At 50.9% G+C, this 17,022-nt stretch overlaps 1 protein-coding gene across 2 annotated transcripts; it reads right to left on the bottom strand.

Annotated features, from left to right (window-relative positions):
* Nucleotides 1–5,930: 5,930 nt before the first annotated feature.
* On the bottom strand, nucleotides 5,931–16,601 carry LOC102944685 (Krueppel-like factor 15). 2 transcript variants are annotated; one of them, XM_037884904.2, is made up of 3 exons: nucleotides 16,337–16,601; nucleotides 11,031–12,115; nucleotides 5,931–7,460 (listed from the first exon to the last, which is right to left on the bottom strand). In XM_037884904.2, the coding sequence occupies exons 2-3, from the start codon at nucleotides 11,987–11,989 to the stop codon at nucleotides 7,289–7,291; spliced, it is 1,131 nt and encodes a 376-aa protein (XP_037740832.1). In that variant the 5' UTR covers nucleotides 11,990–12,115; nucleotides 16,337–16,601; the 3' UTR covers nucleotides 5,931–7,288. The 2 variants fall into 2 exon arrangements, with proteins under 2 accessions (XP_037740832.1, XP_007065217.1); XM_007065155.4 differs by lacking the exon at nucleotides 16,337–16,601 and adding an exon at nucleotides 15,413–15,633.
* Between the last annotated feature and the right edge of the window lie 421 nt (nucleotides 16,602–17,022).

The raw sequence follows: 17,022 nt of genomic DNA, 5'->3' as shown, positions 1-17,022 counted from the left end.
AAGGTGGCACCCTGAAGAGATGGCAGCTCCTGTCCCCACTATTTTCAGAACCTACCACAGTTTTGCCACTAAGTTGTGTTGAAAACTACCAAAATAAGTTGTGTTGAAAACTAAAGCAATCCTATTTGGTGCCTGAGGCCATCAAGACTGCAACAAGCAGCACCAAAGCAGAGACAAAGATGATCCAGGCAAGGATAGTTTAAAAAGCCAAATTTTACTGCGGTTGGCATCAAAAAGCCACTCTCCCAACTGGCCCATCGGTTGGCAGTTTCAGCAGAAGCCAAGGAGGCTGCACTCCTCTCTCACTGATGTTATTGTATTACAATAGCACCCAGAGGCCTTAAAGACATCAGGACCCCCTGTGATGGATGCATACATACAACAAGAGAGTCCCTGCTCCTAAAGAACTTACCGTCTAAATGGACAAGACAGACACGGTAGGAGGGGAAACCGAGGGGTGAAGTGACTGACCCAAGGTCACGCAGAAGTCAGTGGCAGAGTCGGGAATAGCACTCAAGTCTCTGCACTCTGCCTCTACAGAAGGCGCCCAACCAGGGCAGGGCTAAGGCCCTTGGAAGGGGGGCAACAGAGGTGAAGCTTGCACTGCTGCTGCTCATGCTGTACCTGCTCTATGACTAGCTAGGCCCCTGAGCAGTTAGTGCTGCACTAAGATCACACCGCATTAATAGTCTCAGTCACACAGAATTAATCCTGCATATTAATACAAACTAATCTTCCATGGCAGGGTTAGAGATGCCTTCCACGAGCACGAGGTAGTTGGACCCACTCAAGACAATGACAACCCCTGTTGTGATAACTCAGCCTACACATATACCCTAATTGTGAGCTCAGCTGTGAGCGGAAATTCACAGAACATCACACTCACCTATAACAACAAATGAAGTGCAAAAGCAAGACAGACTGAACTAGTCCAAACAAGAGGGCTACTGATATAACTCAAGGACTGTGTTAAGATCGTTCTTGGTGAACAAGAAAAGCATGGAACCAAAAATCAGTGAGCCAAAATTGGTGTCAAACTAAGCCTAACTGGTGCACAAAATAATGAAGGCAACGGGCTGTTCCACTCATCACTCTCTCTTTAGGTACTTAAAGACTTGGGGGAGAAAAGTTTCCCCATCATAGCTGCCACTCTCGCTATCTCCTGGGACCCCAGACTTCCTCCATCCTAATCCAGAGAAATATCCTGACCAGACTGGCCCAGAGAGGGAGCCAGATGAAAATGCCACTTCCACCAGCTCTAGCTAACTCCTGAATACCACCTGGGATGTGAAACTCTTGAATGTCTATACTACTGTTAATTTCTCACACCCTGATCAATGTAGCTAGGTCAACCTAAGTTTTAGGAGTAGACCAGACCTTTGTCTCTCCCCTCCATCCCCCATGTCCTTTTCCTTCCCCACCTTATTTCTTCTCTTCCCACTTGTTTACCCTCATCTCTGACCTATCCTGTTAGTTGGCCCCTTCCCAGCCTCGTTAACCCCTTCTAGACTAGGCAGGGTGTTCATCCCACACTCACCACCTCAGCAGTGTTTTCCCTACAAAATATACTGTGTCACTCAGGAAGGTCATAGATCCACACACAAAAAAACCTAGTCACACTTCCAGCATTGCTCCTACTCCCAGACAAATCAAGCAGCCCTCTGGCGCACTCAGCACTGCTGAAAATGTGACAAGATCGGTACTCACACCGGCCACTTGACTCATACCAATAGTCTCATTTCAGAGCCTTGCTTGTGCACGAAACCCACTGCTTGAAATAGAAGGGGGAAGATACTGTGGTATGGTCAGGTCTCTGGTACAGGAAGCCCTGAAGCTGCAGGTGGCGGCGAGGGTGCGGGGGGGGGAGGGAGAGAGAGAGAAGGCCAAAGTTTTCAAAAATGACTAGTGATTTTGGGTGGCCCATTTTGGGACATTTTAAAAGGGGCCTGGTTTTCTGTATTGAGCACCCAACGTCCTTCGGAGATTCAGGTTCCTTTAAGGAGTCACGATTTGGGCACCCTCCCCCCCAAAAATCACTAGTCATTACTGAAAGTCTTGGTGAGACCAATGTCAGGTCCCAGCTAGTCCATGCCCTGGCTATTGCACCATTACTCCCTACAGTGCTTCCTAGGGCTTCGCCTAGACTGACCTTGATTTAAATTGAGTACATTGAGAGAGAGAGCACCAGCCCTCAGAACATGGGGCAATCATGCAGACAGCATGGTACTTACCCACAGCTGGGTGAACTAGGGGTCATTACTTACCCACAGCTGGGTGAACATTTGCTTGGGGTCCTATTGAATTGTAATAGCAAAGCACAGTGGAGCAAGTGATGGACAGGAGAATGCTCCCTAATCTCCAGTTGATAGAGAATTCCTCTGTCCTTTAACAGAGCTTAATTAAAGGCAGACACGCTTCTACTTGGCAAATGGTTTAGTTCAAGCAGCAAGTCTGAGTCACATCAAGCCAGATGTTTTAGTCTAGCTATGTTCTTCTTTAAACTTTGCCATGTCCTTAACCTCTCTCCAGGCCAGGGCTTCCTTTAGCTCAGAGACCTGCCAGCTGTCCACTCAGACGACAGCAGTGAGATGGGAGCAGGTGTATCAGCTGAGAAGTCACGTGGGCTGCAGCATGAGGCTACTATACACCCTTTAGGAAGAAGCATAGGGTTTAATGCTCAGCCCCTGACTGCATTAGGGGCGTGATTCACATTGCCTGTTGCTCCTGTGACACAAGCAAACAACTGGAGAAGGGACAGAGATTGAAGTCCCAGCATGTCTACACTGCGATCAGAGGTGTGACTCCAGCACTAGGAGTCACACTCAAGTGACCTTCGATCTAGCTAGCTCCAACAGCAGCCGGGAAGCCACAGCACCATAGGCAGCCGAGGAGCCAGCTGCTCAAGTGCGTACCCAGAGCCCCCAGCAAGCTTGTACAGATCCCAACTAGCGTTAGTTCATCAACATGTGCTGCCGTGACACGCTGATTGCAGTGTGGACACGCTCCCCGGGCTCAGAAGCCCAAGGAACTGTATTGAGCCACTTGAGGGTTAAAGTCTTGCAGATACTGCTGGAAATGTTCTCTTCCACTTGTTTCATGTGAACCAGTCTGACCTTTGTTTCTTATGGGCCTCTCAAGGAGGCAGGCAGAGAAAGGATCTGGCCCAGCTGGCTGCAAAACAGAAGAACACTCAGCTGCTGTAGCTACTGTGAATGACTGCCTGTATCCCAGCGGTCCCCAGTGTGTTAGGCCCTGTCCAGCCCCATGTGACCCTGCTCTCCTTCGAAAGCACAGACTCCAGCTTGATTGCCGCCCCAAGCTGGTTTCTATTGCCCGCCCAGAACTGTAGGTAAAGGAGAAACTAGGTGGGGAGTGCCCTGAATTACACGGAGGGTGTTGGTATTACACAATAGACATTATTTATTCAGCAGGAGAACTTTCATGGCTAGAGCTGTGGAGACGAGATTTCTGAGGATCCATTCCAAGCTCTTCCACTGCCTCCTTCCACAACCTCTGAGGGACCTCAATTTACCCCTCTATAACAGACATTCTACTTACCCACTGATGGGGTCTTGTGAGGCTTAATATGTGCCAATCCCTTCAAGGATGAAAGGCACCGTCGAAGAAGAATCCCCATTAACGCCCAGCTTTATCAATTTCCTGGGGCAAAACCACAAGCAGACCCAGCTGCCACAAACATACATGGAGTCTTTCTTTCCAAAGGTGCCATAAAACCAGGCTCACAGTTCTCACCCACACGGGTTTGGTTCCTCTCAGATGGAAAGAGGGTGCAACCAGCACCAATCAACTCTCCATTTTCCACCAGCAAGTGCTGTGCGGACCACAGGCCAGGGACTTCCGCAGCAGCATCAGTTGCGTGCAGAGCGCTAGGGCTTTGCACACAAGCTTTGCTGTGCCCGCAACCAAAGGCACAGCGTGAAAAGCATTTTATAAAGTTCTACACATGCACACAAACGCGATCATCCCTGCTTTCATTATTAGTACCCTTGTGGCTCCCACAGCTACTTCTTTGCCTAGAAAAATGTTTAGCACTCTCAAAGCCCTCGTCTCCCAAGCACTGTACAACTAGTACCATTTCCACAGTACACATTGGGAAACTGAGGCACAGATTTCCCTGACTTGCCTAACAGCAGAGTCTCAACATCAGAGCCAGGATTGGAACCCATGAATCCCAACTCCCAGACCCATGCTTATACTGGGATAAAAAGAAATAAAAGGTATCAGTTGGTGACACTAGTGTACTTTAACTAACGGAAAGACAGAAGAGTCCCACTCCTCATCCCCCGTCACTGTACAGGGATATCCGTTGTTCACTGAGGAGCATTACAGTATGAAGGTTAACACCTGACAGTAGCAGAGAACAGAGGTAATTACAGAAGTGCCAGCAAACCTTCCAAGCCATTTATTAAAAGCACCCCCTAAGGAGACAGGTAAGACAATAAATATTTCACAACGAATTTGTGCCCAAGGCATTTGATGAAAGGAAATGCACGCCCTCCCCACCCTAGTCAAGTTCTCTTTGGTAGGATCCACATGGCAGGTCAGCCATACTGAAAGTCTCTATTGCCCTGCTCTCCCCATTCCACACCCAGCCCACTGGCCACCCTGGGGACTCCGTGCTGGGGACAAGAGTAGAACATACAAATTCCACTTAGCGAATAAAAGATTGGAGAACTGAACCATGGCCCAGATACTGCTGACTAGCCCCTCTTTGCCCACAGTCCCAAAGCACTGGATTCACAAACTACAGTTGGCCTTTGTATTCTGAAGGCCAAGGGGGAAAGCAGGTGGGGCAGATTCAAAAGGAACAGACTGTGCTGTAAAGTGGTTTGGGGCCAGGTTAGAACAGCGAAAGGGACTGAAAGAAGAGCAAGACTGGCATGAATCATGCTGGCAGGGGGCCTGAAAAAGGTGCCCTGAAGGAAAGAGGGTATGAATTGAATAACCAGCTAGACCAAAAACCCCAACGAAACAAAACAAAAATAGATTCTCACATACCTGTCTCTGGCTCAGAATTAAAACTTCATTACTGCACGCATTGAACTTGGGGAGTTCTTTTTGGCTTCTGGTCACATCAATCCAGGGCAGGGTGGAGGAGCAGTGGGAAAGTTACACAGAGAAGCACACTGGCTTCCCCAAGGCTACTACAAAGCACAGAATTCTAGCCAAGCACCTCGTTAGAACCTGCATCAGGCTGCAGCTTTAAATATTCCCATTTAGGCACACTGGAGAGGGACCCAGCTGAGGCAGAGTTTACTCCTCAATTATTCCCCCCCCCCATCCAGTTATAAACTAGGGGTGAGCCTGAACGAGATCTTCAGAGCCAGACCTCCTGGAGCTTTGGGAAAAGGTTGGCTCTGGATTCCAATACTGCAGCTCCACCCATTTCTGTCATAACCCCCTCCCCCTACAGATTAGGAAACCGAGCAATGCAGGTGTTGCAAACTCTGTTTCTTACACATTTCAGCTCTCTGGAAATCCAACCCAAGATCAATTAGCCTTGGTTAGTTCAAGCTGTAGCTCTTGCAGCTGGGTAACGTACAAGTCAATTTCCCGCTCCACCATTTCTGGAAATTTGCCAAAGGCCTTTGTTCAGCTGCTGGCATTCTTTTTAGATAAAGAACCAACCCCCAACCCTCACTTTTAGCAGTATTTCTTCTTTGGGGAAGCAGTACTGCTCCTTCAAGTTGTCACACTTGAGGAATACTTTCCGCTTAGAGGAAACAATTCCCTACTTACATAATTACTTGCATTGTAAACTGTTTGGGACAAGGACTGCCTCTGTTCTGTTTGGACAGTGCCTTGCACAATGTGCCCCTGGGGGATCAGAGAGGCCGACAGCTTCAGTCACTACGGGATGACCAGACACGCTATTCTACTGTCCCATTAACACGCTAGTCGGGCTGCTGTTAGAAGTATGTTACAGGCACTTTAATACAAAAAAGGACTATTGTAACAGATTATTACAAAGGTAATTGTGGTTTTTTTGACAGCAGAGTTGTAACTATAAAGCTGGGAACACAGATACTAACAGCAATGACAGACAAACCCTTTGGTAAGGTGCTGTGAAGACCTGCCTGCTGTTTTTAGAGTCCCTGTACCCTTAGTAGCTGCAGCTGTTCCCTGCCCTTTCCAGCCTCAGGGCTGGGTGCAATGCCCGCAGAGGCAGCTGTTGGAGCAGAGGTGTCACCAATGCTGGGCCTGTGGGCCACACTAGCAACCTGCAAGAAGCCTGAGAGCTGCATGTGATTTGTACACACAGGAATAGGATGCAGAAACCCCGATCTCTGACACGGAGGGGCAGCCTGCAGACTTCAGGAGCCAGCAGGCCATGCTCTGGCTCCACCTCAGCAGAACATGGTGGGGGGTAGGTTGTACTTGAGGACTCCACAAGCAGCTAGCAGGCTCCTTGCTCTTTTGTTAGTGGAACCAGACAAAGCAAGGATACACGCAAGGACCCAGCTAAGCGTTTGCCACATACGACTGAAGACACAGTAAGTGCATCAGCATCACCTTCTCCGGGACATCTTAGGAGTTTACCCTGGCTCTGTACATGATTAACGAAGAATATTTAACAGAGAAGGACATCAGCCTTGTCAATCCTGCAGACATCAGTGATGAGCAGCACACACTGGGAGGCTTTGGGGGGGGGGGAGGGGGGGGAGAGAGAAGAAGAGATCAGAGAAAGGGACACATCAAGAGGCAGTCCGTTTCCATACCCACTGTACAATCTGTAAGCGAGGGCATCTCTCCAGCCAAGACTCCAAGCACAGGTCTTCATTGGCTCAGGCAGGATCCCTTTTGGCTTTCCCCCCAAGATGGCTGCCCATGGACGGCTGGGACACTGGTCTGACTTGCTGCGTGTATATCCTCCCTGCTATGGGGGCTGCAAGTCAGGATACTGGCTAAGAAAGAAGTGCTATTAACCCGTTAGCTCCCACTCATATCAGGTAGATAGTACAGTGACAGAAGCGTTCGAATTACCTAAACAGACACCCATTCACTCACCGAAGCCCTTTGGTGAGGCCATCCTCCCACACACGGCCCTAATTAGCTCAGGTGCCCATCATGTGAATTTACAAGTGGCACAGTAGTAGAAGAGACAAGTCCTGACCATAAGGCACCCATGGGTAGAGGTAGACTTGGGATTTTCTCCAGTTTGTACAAAAAAAATTTTTTCCCCTCTGAACAAAAAAACCACCCCTGTGTGTTCAATATCCAGCTCTGCTGGATTGCACCCCAGTTCCACAAGGCAGGGAGGAAAGGGTTAACGGCTGCCGCTGCCTTGAGCTGTCCGGCTGCGCTGGCCCCTGTGGATCTTCATGTGTTTGGATAAGTGGTCACTGCGGGCAAACTTCTTTTCACAGGTCAGACACTGGTAGGGCTTGACGCCGGAGTGGGAGCGCTTGTGGCGAGAGAGCTCATCCGACCGGGAAAACCTGCCGGGAGAAGGGAAGCATGTTGGGTTCTTTTGGCTGCACATTTACTACTAGCTAACCTAGGAGAGGATTGTCATTCCCTGAGGCTACCAGGGCCAAACCAGAACAGAGCAGAAGAGGATTGTGGGAATTAGGAAGGGGCAAGAAGGAAGGCCTAGGGGGTAGAACTGAGACTCAGGACACCTGGGGTCAAGTCCCATCTCTGCCACAGACTCTCTGTGTGACCTTGGGCAAGTCCCTTAGTCTCTAATGGTATGCCTATACCAGAAACGCTGCAGTGTAGACACTTATTACAGCGAGGGGGTTCTTCTGTTGCTACAGGAAATCTACCTCTCCACAAGGCATCAACTGCATTGACGAAGGAACTCTTCCACTGACCTAGTGGTGCCTATACTGGGACTTAGGTCAGCTTAAATCCATCACACAGGTCATGCAATTTTTCACAGCCCTGAGCGATATAGTTAAGCTGACCTAACTTTGTAGCGCAGACCAGCCCTCAGCATCCCATCTATAAAATGTGGATTATACACCCCTGTGAGGGAACTGGTGAGTGAGAGATGCTTGAATACTACAGTGGGGAGGATCAGGTAAGCACCTGGAGAGACAGAAGTAACACGCATCAAAGGGGTCGAATGAAAACATCTTCTTGGCCAAAGTAATACTTGGCACTTGCACAGCGCTTTCCACCTACGAGCTCTGCAGACATGAATGAAACCACAGCTCCCTTGTGAAATACAACCCCCATAAAGGCACAGGGGTGAGTGCAGCTTGCCTGCAGTCCATGTACTACAGGTTTCCCAGTTCCTCCTTTCACAACTACAGCACATACCTGGCATTTCCCCCTTTTGCTATAAACACATACTGGGCCAAATGATCCCTGGTGTAATTTCAACCACTGATGCGGGTGGATTGGCACCAGAGATGAATTTGGACAGTTGTCTCAGTTTTGTGGCTGGGAACAAGGTCACAGCAACAGCAAGAATTTCATCCCAGTTAGGATGGGCTGACCTGTGTCTGCTCTCCTCCCAGACGGGGCTAATTAGAAATAACCCCAGACTCAGCACCAAGTGTTTCTGAAGAGATGCCCACACACAGCCGTCCCCATGGCAGGGGACTAGGATGCTTCCCTCGGTCAGACTGTTCCCAGCCAGGAGCCTTGGAAGGCGGGGAAAGCTGAAGAACAGATACGGCGGCACCTGCCCGTCAGCTCAGGAAAATGCTACCTACCATCTAATACAGCCAGGCTGATTTCTCCCTGCTCCAGGAAGCCCCCCACTCCACACACACACTTCTGTCCCTCAGTGCTTTGTTACAGTGACACACCCCCTGGGACATGGGAGTGTGGAGCTGAACCCGCTCTCCCCTCAAAGAGCCTGGAAACCCCTGGGGACTGGATGGACCCAGGGACTGGGAATGGGGTACACTGCTTTGCACCTCTAGGTCACCACTTCAGAGCCAGCCCAGGGCAGCAGTGACCAAAAGCCAGTCCTTACCCTCTGGCAGCAGTTCAGTGGCCAGGCTGATTTTAGCAGTCTCACTACAGTTCCCTGTGGCCACACCATCAAGCCTCCCCTACAACTGGCCCCAGTTACCCCCTTGCCGGAAGTGTTGGCTGTGAGGTTGAATGGAGCCAGGGACAATGAGCTGCCCTCAGGCATGGAGGCAGTCGCTCCAGGGCAGGGTCGACGCTCAGTGCTATGGGGACGCTTGCTCTGTAAACGAAGGACTCTGGGGCTGTCAGGCTAGTCTCTTTCATAAAGGTCCTTCTCCTCACCCATGGCACAGGCTCAGAGCACTCTTTCCCAGCAGCGAGCCCCAGCCCTGAGTTAGTGGGACCACTTCCAGGAGCTCACTCTGCATTACCACTCAATCCCTGGCTTCCCAATAAAGAGCAGCATTGGTTCGTCTGACGGGGGACACTGGCTCCCCCCCTAAACTGTGACATGAGTTCATTTCTCAAACCATCAACAGCCGGCAACTTCCCATCACTATCAGCCTGTGCGCTACATTCCAATCCGGGGACAGACATCTGCTCCTGGGACCAGTTTAAACAGCGAACTCCAGGTGCGAAGGCTACGTACACCAATTTCACAGTTCCAGGCTCAAAGTTTCCATCCTGCGGCATGTTACTGAAAGATCCAGATACTCACATGGCCTTCCTCCACTATGGTACCTGGACAGATCCATCTACTCAGCTCCTTAATTCCACAGATGAAATAGATCAGCTTAACCTCTCAAGAAAGCTCTTTAAGTGCATTCAAATCCCCAAATTTCTCCAGCACCCTCTTTCTTCCACCCTAAACTGGGCACACAGAAATCCAAATCCTCAGGCACCATCAGCACTAAGGTTTGCTGCAGAACTGGACTTGCACAAGCTTGGGTTTGGCAGCATCTGCATTACAAAGCCTCAGAACTGATGCGATATCACTGTGATGCTTCAGGTTTACAACTATAACTGGAGAACGCCCACAAGGAGCGGATCCACTCCCTGTTCTAGCTCTGAGAAGCTCACACATATGGTAAAAGCATTAGACAGAAGGGTTTTTCCATATGGCTGAAAGAATGTGGAGTGAGAAACACTGGCTTATTTTCTAGCCTAGCCATGAGCAGCAAATTAATCAGGAGGTGTTTTTGTTTTTTTAAAACCGTGAGTGATTTGATTGACAAGTTCCTAAGGGAAGCAATGGGCAATCCAATAGATGAGACATTTATAAGTGGACAAATTATAGGAAGCAAGTTCTGGAAACAACCCTGCACTGGCCAGGGAATAGACTAGGAGTAACATTTTCAAACACACCTGAGTGATTTAGGAGCCAAACCATTTAAATCACTTTCAATGGGACTTAGGTGTTTTTGAAAGTTTAACCTAAATGTCCTGACAGGTCTTTCTATCCCAGCCCTCCTCAGAGCTCTGCTTTCTAGAATTTACTGTAAAAACTGAATCACACAAGGGCAGCTTACTTCTAGTTAAAACTCTCCTGCTGCTTTAAAAGTTACGATCTCAGCTAAACCAGTCAGCATATGAACAGCTTGGGGAAGCCAGGGCCTGAAAATTTACACTTGGAAGTCTTGGATTTGCTAGTCCAGGACCCAGTGCCAGAAAACACTGCTAGAGTGAAGAGACGGTGAGGTTTTAGAATCAGCTCTCTCAAGAGCGTTAGAGCTAGCAGAGGATGTTGCATACCTTTGAAGAGCAGACAATGCCAGCTATTTAAAGGGACAAGACAACTGCTGAGTCAATCATCTTGCAAATGCACAGGAAGCTGCAAGAGGGTAAGCAGAACTGTGTGATTTTCAAAAAGAGGTCACGATCTGCCAGGGCCAGAGGGGACAGATTTCCAAGAGCTCAGCACCCACAGCCCTAAGCATGCTGGATGCTGAGCTCTTCTGAAAACCTGATCCCGACTGTGGGTTCCGAGCACTTGAAAAAAGCAGGCCCTACCAGACCGGCGCTAGTCCTTATAAACGCATGCACAGGCCAGATCCTGCAGGAGGCAGTCAATGGCTTGGCTGCCTGGCAGCCACTGGAAAGGCAACCTTAGCGCCAGGCTGCCGCGCTTACACACCTACCTCCAGCCGCAGTTGGGCCAGGTGCAGGTATAGGGCTTCTCTCCAGTGTGGCGCCGGAAGTGTGCTTTGAGGTGGGAGCTCTTGGTGTACATCTTGCTGCACCCAGGGTGTGTGCACTTGTGGACCCGGATGACAGACGGGGAGACCTTCTGGAACTTGGGGCCAGCCTCAACCCCCCTCACATTCCCTAGCGCCACTGGCCTCAGAGCGAGGGGCAGGGGGGCTATTTTGACGTACTTTTGGTCTAAGACAGTCACGGGGGGCTGGGCGGCCTGAGGGACAAAGGTCAGGCTTTGTCCCTGCACGCTGACCAGCAACTGGGCCACCCTGATGCCGTCCACAGCGCTCTGCGGTGGGGGGCTCCCACTGTTCACTTGGACGGGCTGGATCTGTAGGATAATAGGGATGCTCCCAACACCCACTGTCAGGCCCGCAGAACCGGCTGCCTCCGCGGCCTTGGCAGAGCTCAACGCACCCCCTTCCAGAGCCACCCTGGGCGTAGGCTGCTCCCCAGGGCTCCCCAGGTTGATCTCCGACTTAATCTCCAGCTTCCCTCTGACGGGCTGTTTCTCGCTCAACTCATCCTTGAGGAGCTCCATCTTCTCCTTCAGGAACTCCTCAATCTCCTCAAGGGTGGGGGTGAAATCTCTGGAGAGGTCGGTGCAGAAGTCGGGCAGTTTCAGATGAGCCTCATAGAGGGTGGCTTGGGATTTCTCGCCTTCTTTCTTTACCTTGGATACCAGGAGGCGGGCGTCTTGCGAAGGGTAGCTGCCATGGCAAAGGCGAAGGCTGGAGCCATCCGGAGGGTCGGATGCTCCTGCATCGCAGTCTCCCGGCAGAACAGCAGACGGCATCTTTGTCTTACCAGCATCGGCGTTGCTGTCTAGCCAAGAGGCGCCAGCTGGGAGGGCCAGGGGGTCTGAAGCAGGGAGCAACTCGCTGCAATTTAGAGAGACCATTTGTTGACTAGCGTCCCTTCTGCCCGGAAAGATGTTAAACTGACTGGGTAGGAAGCCAGTGTAACAATTCAGCTGGGCAGCAGTACAGCTGGTAGTCCTGATATTGCGGGGACAGCGTTAGCCCACCTGCAAAGGAGTGGCACCAAGGAGATTATTTACCAGTGCAAACACCTAGGAACAATTTGATTACACACAAGTCACTGTTGGGTTCGGTTTTGTTTTTAAATTGCTCAAACACACATCCCATTTCTACCTAAGTGGTCTGCCGAGAACCAGACTGTCACGTGATGTAGGCTTTCTTCCTTGTTTCCATAATTTGCATTAGCAGTCACCTTCACATGCATAAAACACTTTCCTGATGACAGGTTTCAGAGTAACAGCCGTGTTAGTCTGTATTCGCAAAAAGAAAAGGAGGACTTGTGGCACCTTAGAGACTAACCAATTTATTTGAGCATGAGCTTTCGTGAGCTACAGCTCACTTCATCGGATGCATACTGTGGAAACTGCAGAAGACATTATATACACAGAGACCATGAAACAATACCTCCTCCCACCCCTCTCTCGTGCTGGTAATAGCTTATCTAAAGTGATCATCAAGTTGGGCCATTTCCAGCACAAATCCAGGTTTTCTCACCCTCCGCCCCCCCCCCACACAAACTCACTCTCCTGCCTGATATCGCTCTTCTGTTTCAACAATCACTGCAGTTGCCAGGCGGATGGTATGCAATAGCACATGGGATGGGAAGTGGTTTGCTTAGGCCTGACTAGGAGGGGAGGTGATTCAGGAGATAAAATCTAAGATAATTAAAAAGGAGCAAGGAGAGAGTTTAAGAGAGAAAGGAAGCCCATGCTAGAGCCATTTGTGAGCTCTTAGTTTCCCCGTGAGTAAGCAAATGCATGGGATTCCTTCAGAGCTGTCCAAACCAGTTGGGCCAGTCCTTGCTAGTGCCATCTCCCCAGGTCCCTTACGGTCAGGAAGGGCAGATTCTGAGGAGCTTTCCAGTTTCAGCAAGCCCTGCCTTAAAAATAAAAGAAGCACCTGACTTAGTTCATGATCTGCCAAGGGCAAAATGTAGGACAAAGACCCTAAAATTGCTCAAGGCCTTTCGCAACATGGTTCTGTCCTTGGCATGACTTTGCATCTCCTGCCTGGACAATTCACAATGAACAGAAGCCAGAAGGTGTATGTGAGGCAAGAGGTGGCATTGGGCCATATCTGTCTCACCCCATCTTCAGATCCCTACGCTGGGCTTCCAGCTTTCCTCCCACATGAAGGTGGGGATGAGGAGTTTGAACTTAAAGGCTCTACACAGCCCCAACCCTGCCTATAGCGCTGCTCCCCTTTCATCCTCCCCCCCAACCCCGTTCCCTCCCCCTCGTCTCAATCCCGATATTTGCCTCTCCATCCTTCCTCAGAACTACTCCTTTCAGGCTGCTGGCTACATTTACAACAGCCTCCCCCTCTCCACACACCATGCACCTTCCTTAACCTCCTTCCACTCTCCCCTCAAAAGGCAGTTCTTCCCTGAAACCTGCCAGCGCTGCTCTCCTTGGGGAGATGGCAGGGACCAGTTTGCACAGTCTGGGTGAGCTGACTCTTGTTCTTGAGCTCTCCACTAATGAGAAAGACAGCTAAGAAGCATAGTCACAGGAGGGACCAGTCATTAGAACACTAGTCTGGGACTCAGAAGGCCTGAGTTCAATTCCCTGCTCTGCCAGACTCTCTCTGAGATCTTGGACAAGTCATTTCGTCTCTCTGTGCCTCACTTCCCCTTAGCGTGGCCCTACTTCACAGGGATGTTGTGAGGAAAACATTAAGAAAGTCATAAGATGTTCAGATCAATGGGGCCACGTAAGTACTTAAGACAGACACCCTCCAGATTTGCCAGGGGTCAATGACAGCATCTTGCCTACTGGAAGCATTTTTTAGATTCTACAGGTTTAACTAAAATTCACCGTATCAATCTACATGGATGACAACATTCAAGAGTTAACAGACACGTCATGTGTAAAAAAACCTAAGCCAGCTTTCACGGAAGCGTATCGCTGGACTAGGTTAGCTCTTTAGACATTAGTTTGTGTTTCTACAGCACCTTTTGTTTGCAGCGTTGTTGTATCCATGTTGGTCCCAGGATATTAGAGAGACAACATGGGTGAGGTAATATCTTTCATTGAACCAACTTCTGCTGGGGAGAGAGACAAGCTCTTCAGGAAGAGCTCTGTGTAGCTGAAAGCTCATCTCTCTCACCAACAGAAGTAGTCCAATAAAAGATATTCCCTTCCCCACCTTGTCTCTCTACAGCACCTTTGGTTATGGGAGGATCTAAAAGCATTTTAAGTCTCCCAGTGACCCTGGGAAGTAGGTAAATATGCTGAATTCACAGATAGGCAGCCAAGGCACAAAGAGGTAAAGTGATTTGCCAAAGGTCACACAACAGGCAAGAGCTGGGAACAGAACCCAGAAGTCCCCACTTCCAACCTCCTGTGCTAATCAGTACAGCGCATTCCCGCCCCTTGTTTTTAAAGGATCAAAATGGCAAATGACTATCAACTCTTTGGGGGCAAGGACTGTAATTTACTAGGTTTGAACAGGGTCTAGAGCACTGGGACCTCTGAGCTACTGCAAAATAAAATGATAAATAATTATGATACTAAGGCATTTGCACCATTATCATCCGTGACCAGATACCATGGAAACAGCAGATACAGAAATGCCCACAGATATAATAGTCAAGGCTAGTGAGCATGCACGGGCATTAGCAGGCAAAAGCTGCTCTACAAAAATGAGAGCAAGGAGATAACTGCTCCCAACTGAATCTCAGGTAGAATGGGTCCACAAAACGGATTAGACTTACTTGAGGCAAAGGAAAAAGATGACTGAAATATGGGACTGCGACTCAGATCTGGATTCTATCCCTGGCTCAGCCATGCACGTCCTGTGCGATCTTGCAAGCCACTTTACTCTCTGCACCTCAGTGACTTCTACAAATCACTTCTCTCTCTGCCTCAGTTTGCCCGTCTGCGAAAGGGGGCTAATAAAACTGCCCTACCTCACAAGGAGTTACAAGGCTGAGGAGTGCTTTGTAAAGTGCTTCCAGATCCTTGGATGAGAGGCGGGGTATTACTAGCAGTAAAGCACAGGCTGGGTGCCACATGGATCTCTGGCGATTGCCATGAGCTGGAGTCTCACGTGACTTATTAAATGCATCCGATGAAGTGAGCTGTAGCTCACAAAAGCTCACGCTCAAATAAATTTGTTCGTCTCTAAGGTGCCACAAGTCCTCCTTTCCTTTTCACATGACTTAGTGGCCGGCTCCATATGCTGCCCGCAGTTCACAGGGAAAGGGGCCGCAAGGGAAGCATGCCCAAGCCACAAGAACACGCTGCAACACTAAATGGCTTTAATGCCATTTCCCGGCTTACCATGCAACTTCCCTGCTTCCTCTAGCCACCATCATTCATGGCAAGGGGCGGTCCCTCCCTCGGGTCACGCCTGAATGGCCAGATCTTCTGTCAACCGGCTGGTCTGGGCGCTCGCGATAGGGCGCCTCCCCCTGCAAGCCGAGGGCGCCCGGACCGAGTTCCACTCCGGAATGCCTCCCCACGTGACGCCAAGCACACGGCCCCCATTCAGCTGGGAAACGCCAGGGCTTCAGCCTGTCAATCCCGGGGAGCCTTCAAAGCCCGGCCCGGGGGTCTCTGCACGAGCACCCTCGGCCTGCACCGGCCCCACAAAACCCAGCTCCCCTCCCCGCGCCCTGAGAAGCGCTTTCATCAGCCTGCGCGGCGCGGCAGAGCCCCGGGTATTCCCCTGCCGGAGCCTCTCCCCAGCCAGCCCAGTGTGAACGCGGCCGGCCCGCCCGCGGCAGGGGCCCGCATCCCCCGCCCGGCTCCCATTCCCCCCCGAGCACAGGGCGTGCAGGAACAGCCCCCGCGGGGCAGAGAGTCACACACGTGGCGGCTCCGTTTCTCCACCCTCCGCTCCCAGCGGAGGCGGGGGCTTTTCCCCAGGGTCTAATGGGGGGGGGGGGGGGGGCGGGCTGCCTCCCTGGTCCCCGGCTGCATTGGGGAGGGGGGGAGAGAATAACACAGTCAAGTAGCCGAGGATCACTGGAGCCTGCCCACTTCTCCGGGGCGGGGGGGGGAGACAGGGAATTTAGGGGAGCTAAATATTCTTCTTTAAACCACCGCGCTGGAAGAAGTGAAAACATCCGCAACCCCCTTCCCCTCCCAAACCGGGCATCCGCCCTGCCCCGGGAAGCCCCCTGGCAGCTCAGAACTGCCCCCCCCCCACGCTCCTTCTCTGCCCCCGCAGCGACGCCCCCTTCCCGGCTGCGCGCCTCTTACCAGCCCGCTGCCCCCTTCCATGCGGGCACCTCCAGCTCCGCTCGCTCACATGACGCGGGGAAGCTCCAGCCGGAGCCGCCGCCCCGCCCCGCCGAGGGCTCGGCTCGCTCCCCGCCGCCCCATTGGTGCGCGGCCGCTGGGGCTCGCCTGGCCCGCAGCCGGAGGGAGCCGCCTCTGTGCTGGCCCCCACTCGCTGCAGCGGAGGGGTGGGGGGCGTGTTTCTCGAGGGGTATTTCATAAAAATAGGACCATTGAGGGGTCATCACTCATGGGGGTTGGGGGGGGGGTCGAATAACTAATAATCGCTTTTAATAATTAAGGGCTGCAGAACAATCATCCGCATGATTAGAAGTTTAACAGTCCCCCCAGCAGCCAAGAGGTGACGATTAATTCGCAGTTCAGAGATAATAGTGAATAACCAGCGGTTAATCGTAATTAGAGGCTGAAGCAATGCCACGCTCACTAAAGGACAATAATGAAGAGGTTAATTAAGGAATACTGGTTATTTAAGGATAATAATATGGTCCTTAAGTACTGGTCCTTTATCCACCGTTAAGGGGCAGTGAAAGGCCAGATTTGCAAAGGCATTTAGGCACCTAAAGGTGCTGATCAGCATGTGGTGTAATTTTCAAAAGCACCTGCAGTGCCTAACGTGGACTTTAAATGCCACTGGGCACCTAGCTGCA

This window comes from Chelonia mydas, chromosome 21 (genome assembly GCF_015237465.2).
Source record: "Chelonia mydas isolate rCheMyd1 chromosome 21, rCheMyd1.pri.v2, whole genome shotgun sequence".
Classification (NCBI taxonomy): Eukaryota; Metazoa; Chordata; order Testudines; family Cheloniidae; genus Chelonia; species Chelonia mydas.
This window is presented reverse-complemented; position numbering and strand designations above follow the sequence as displayed.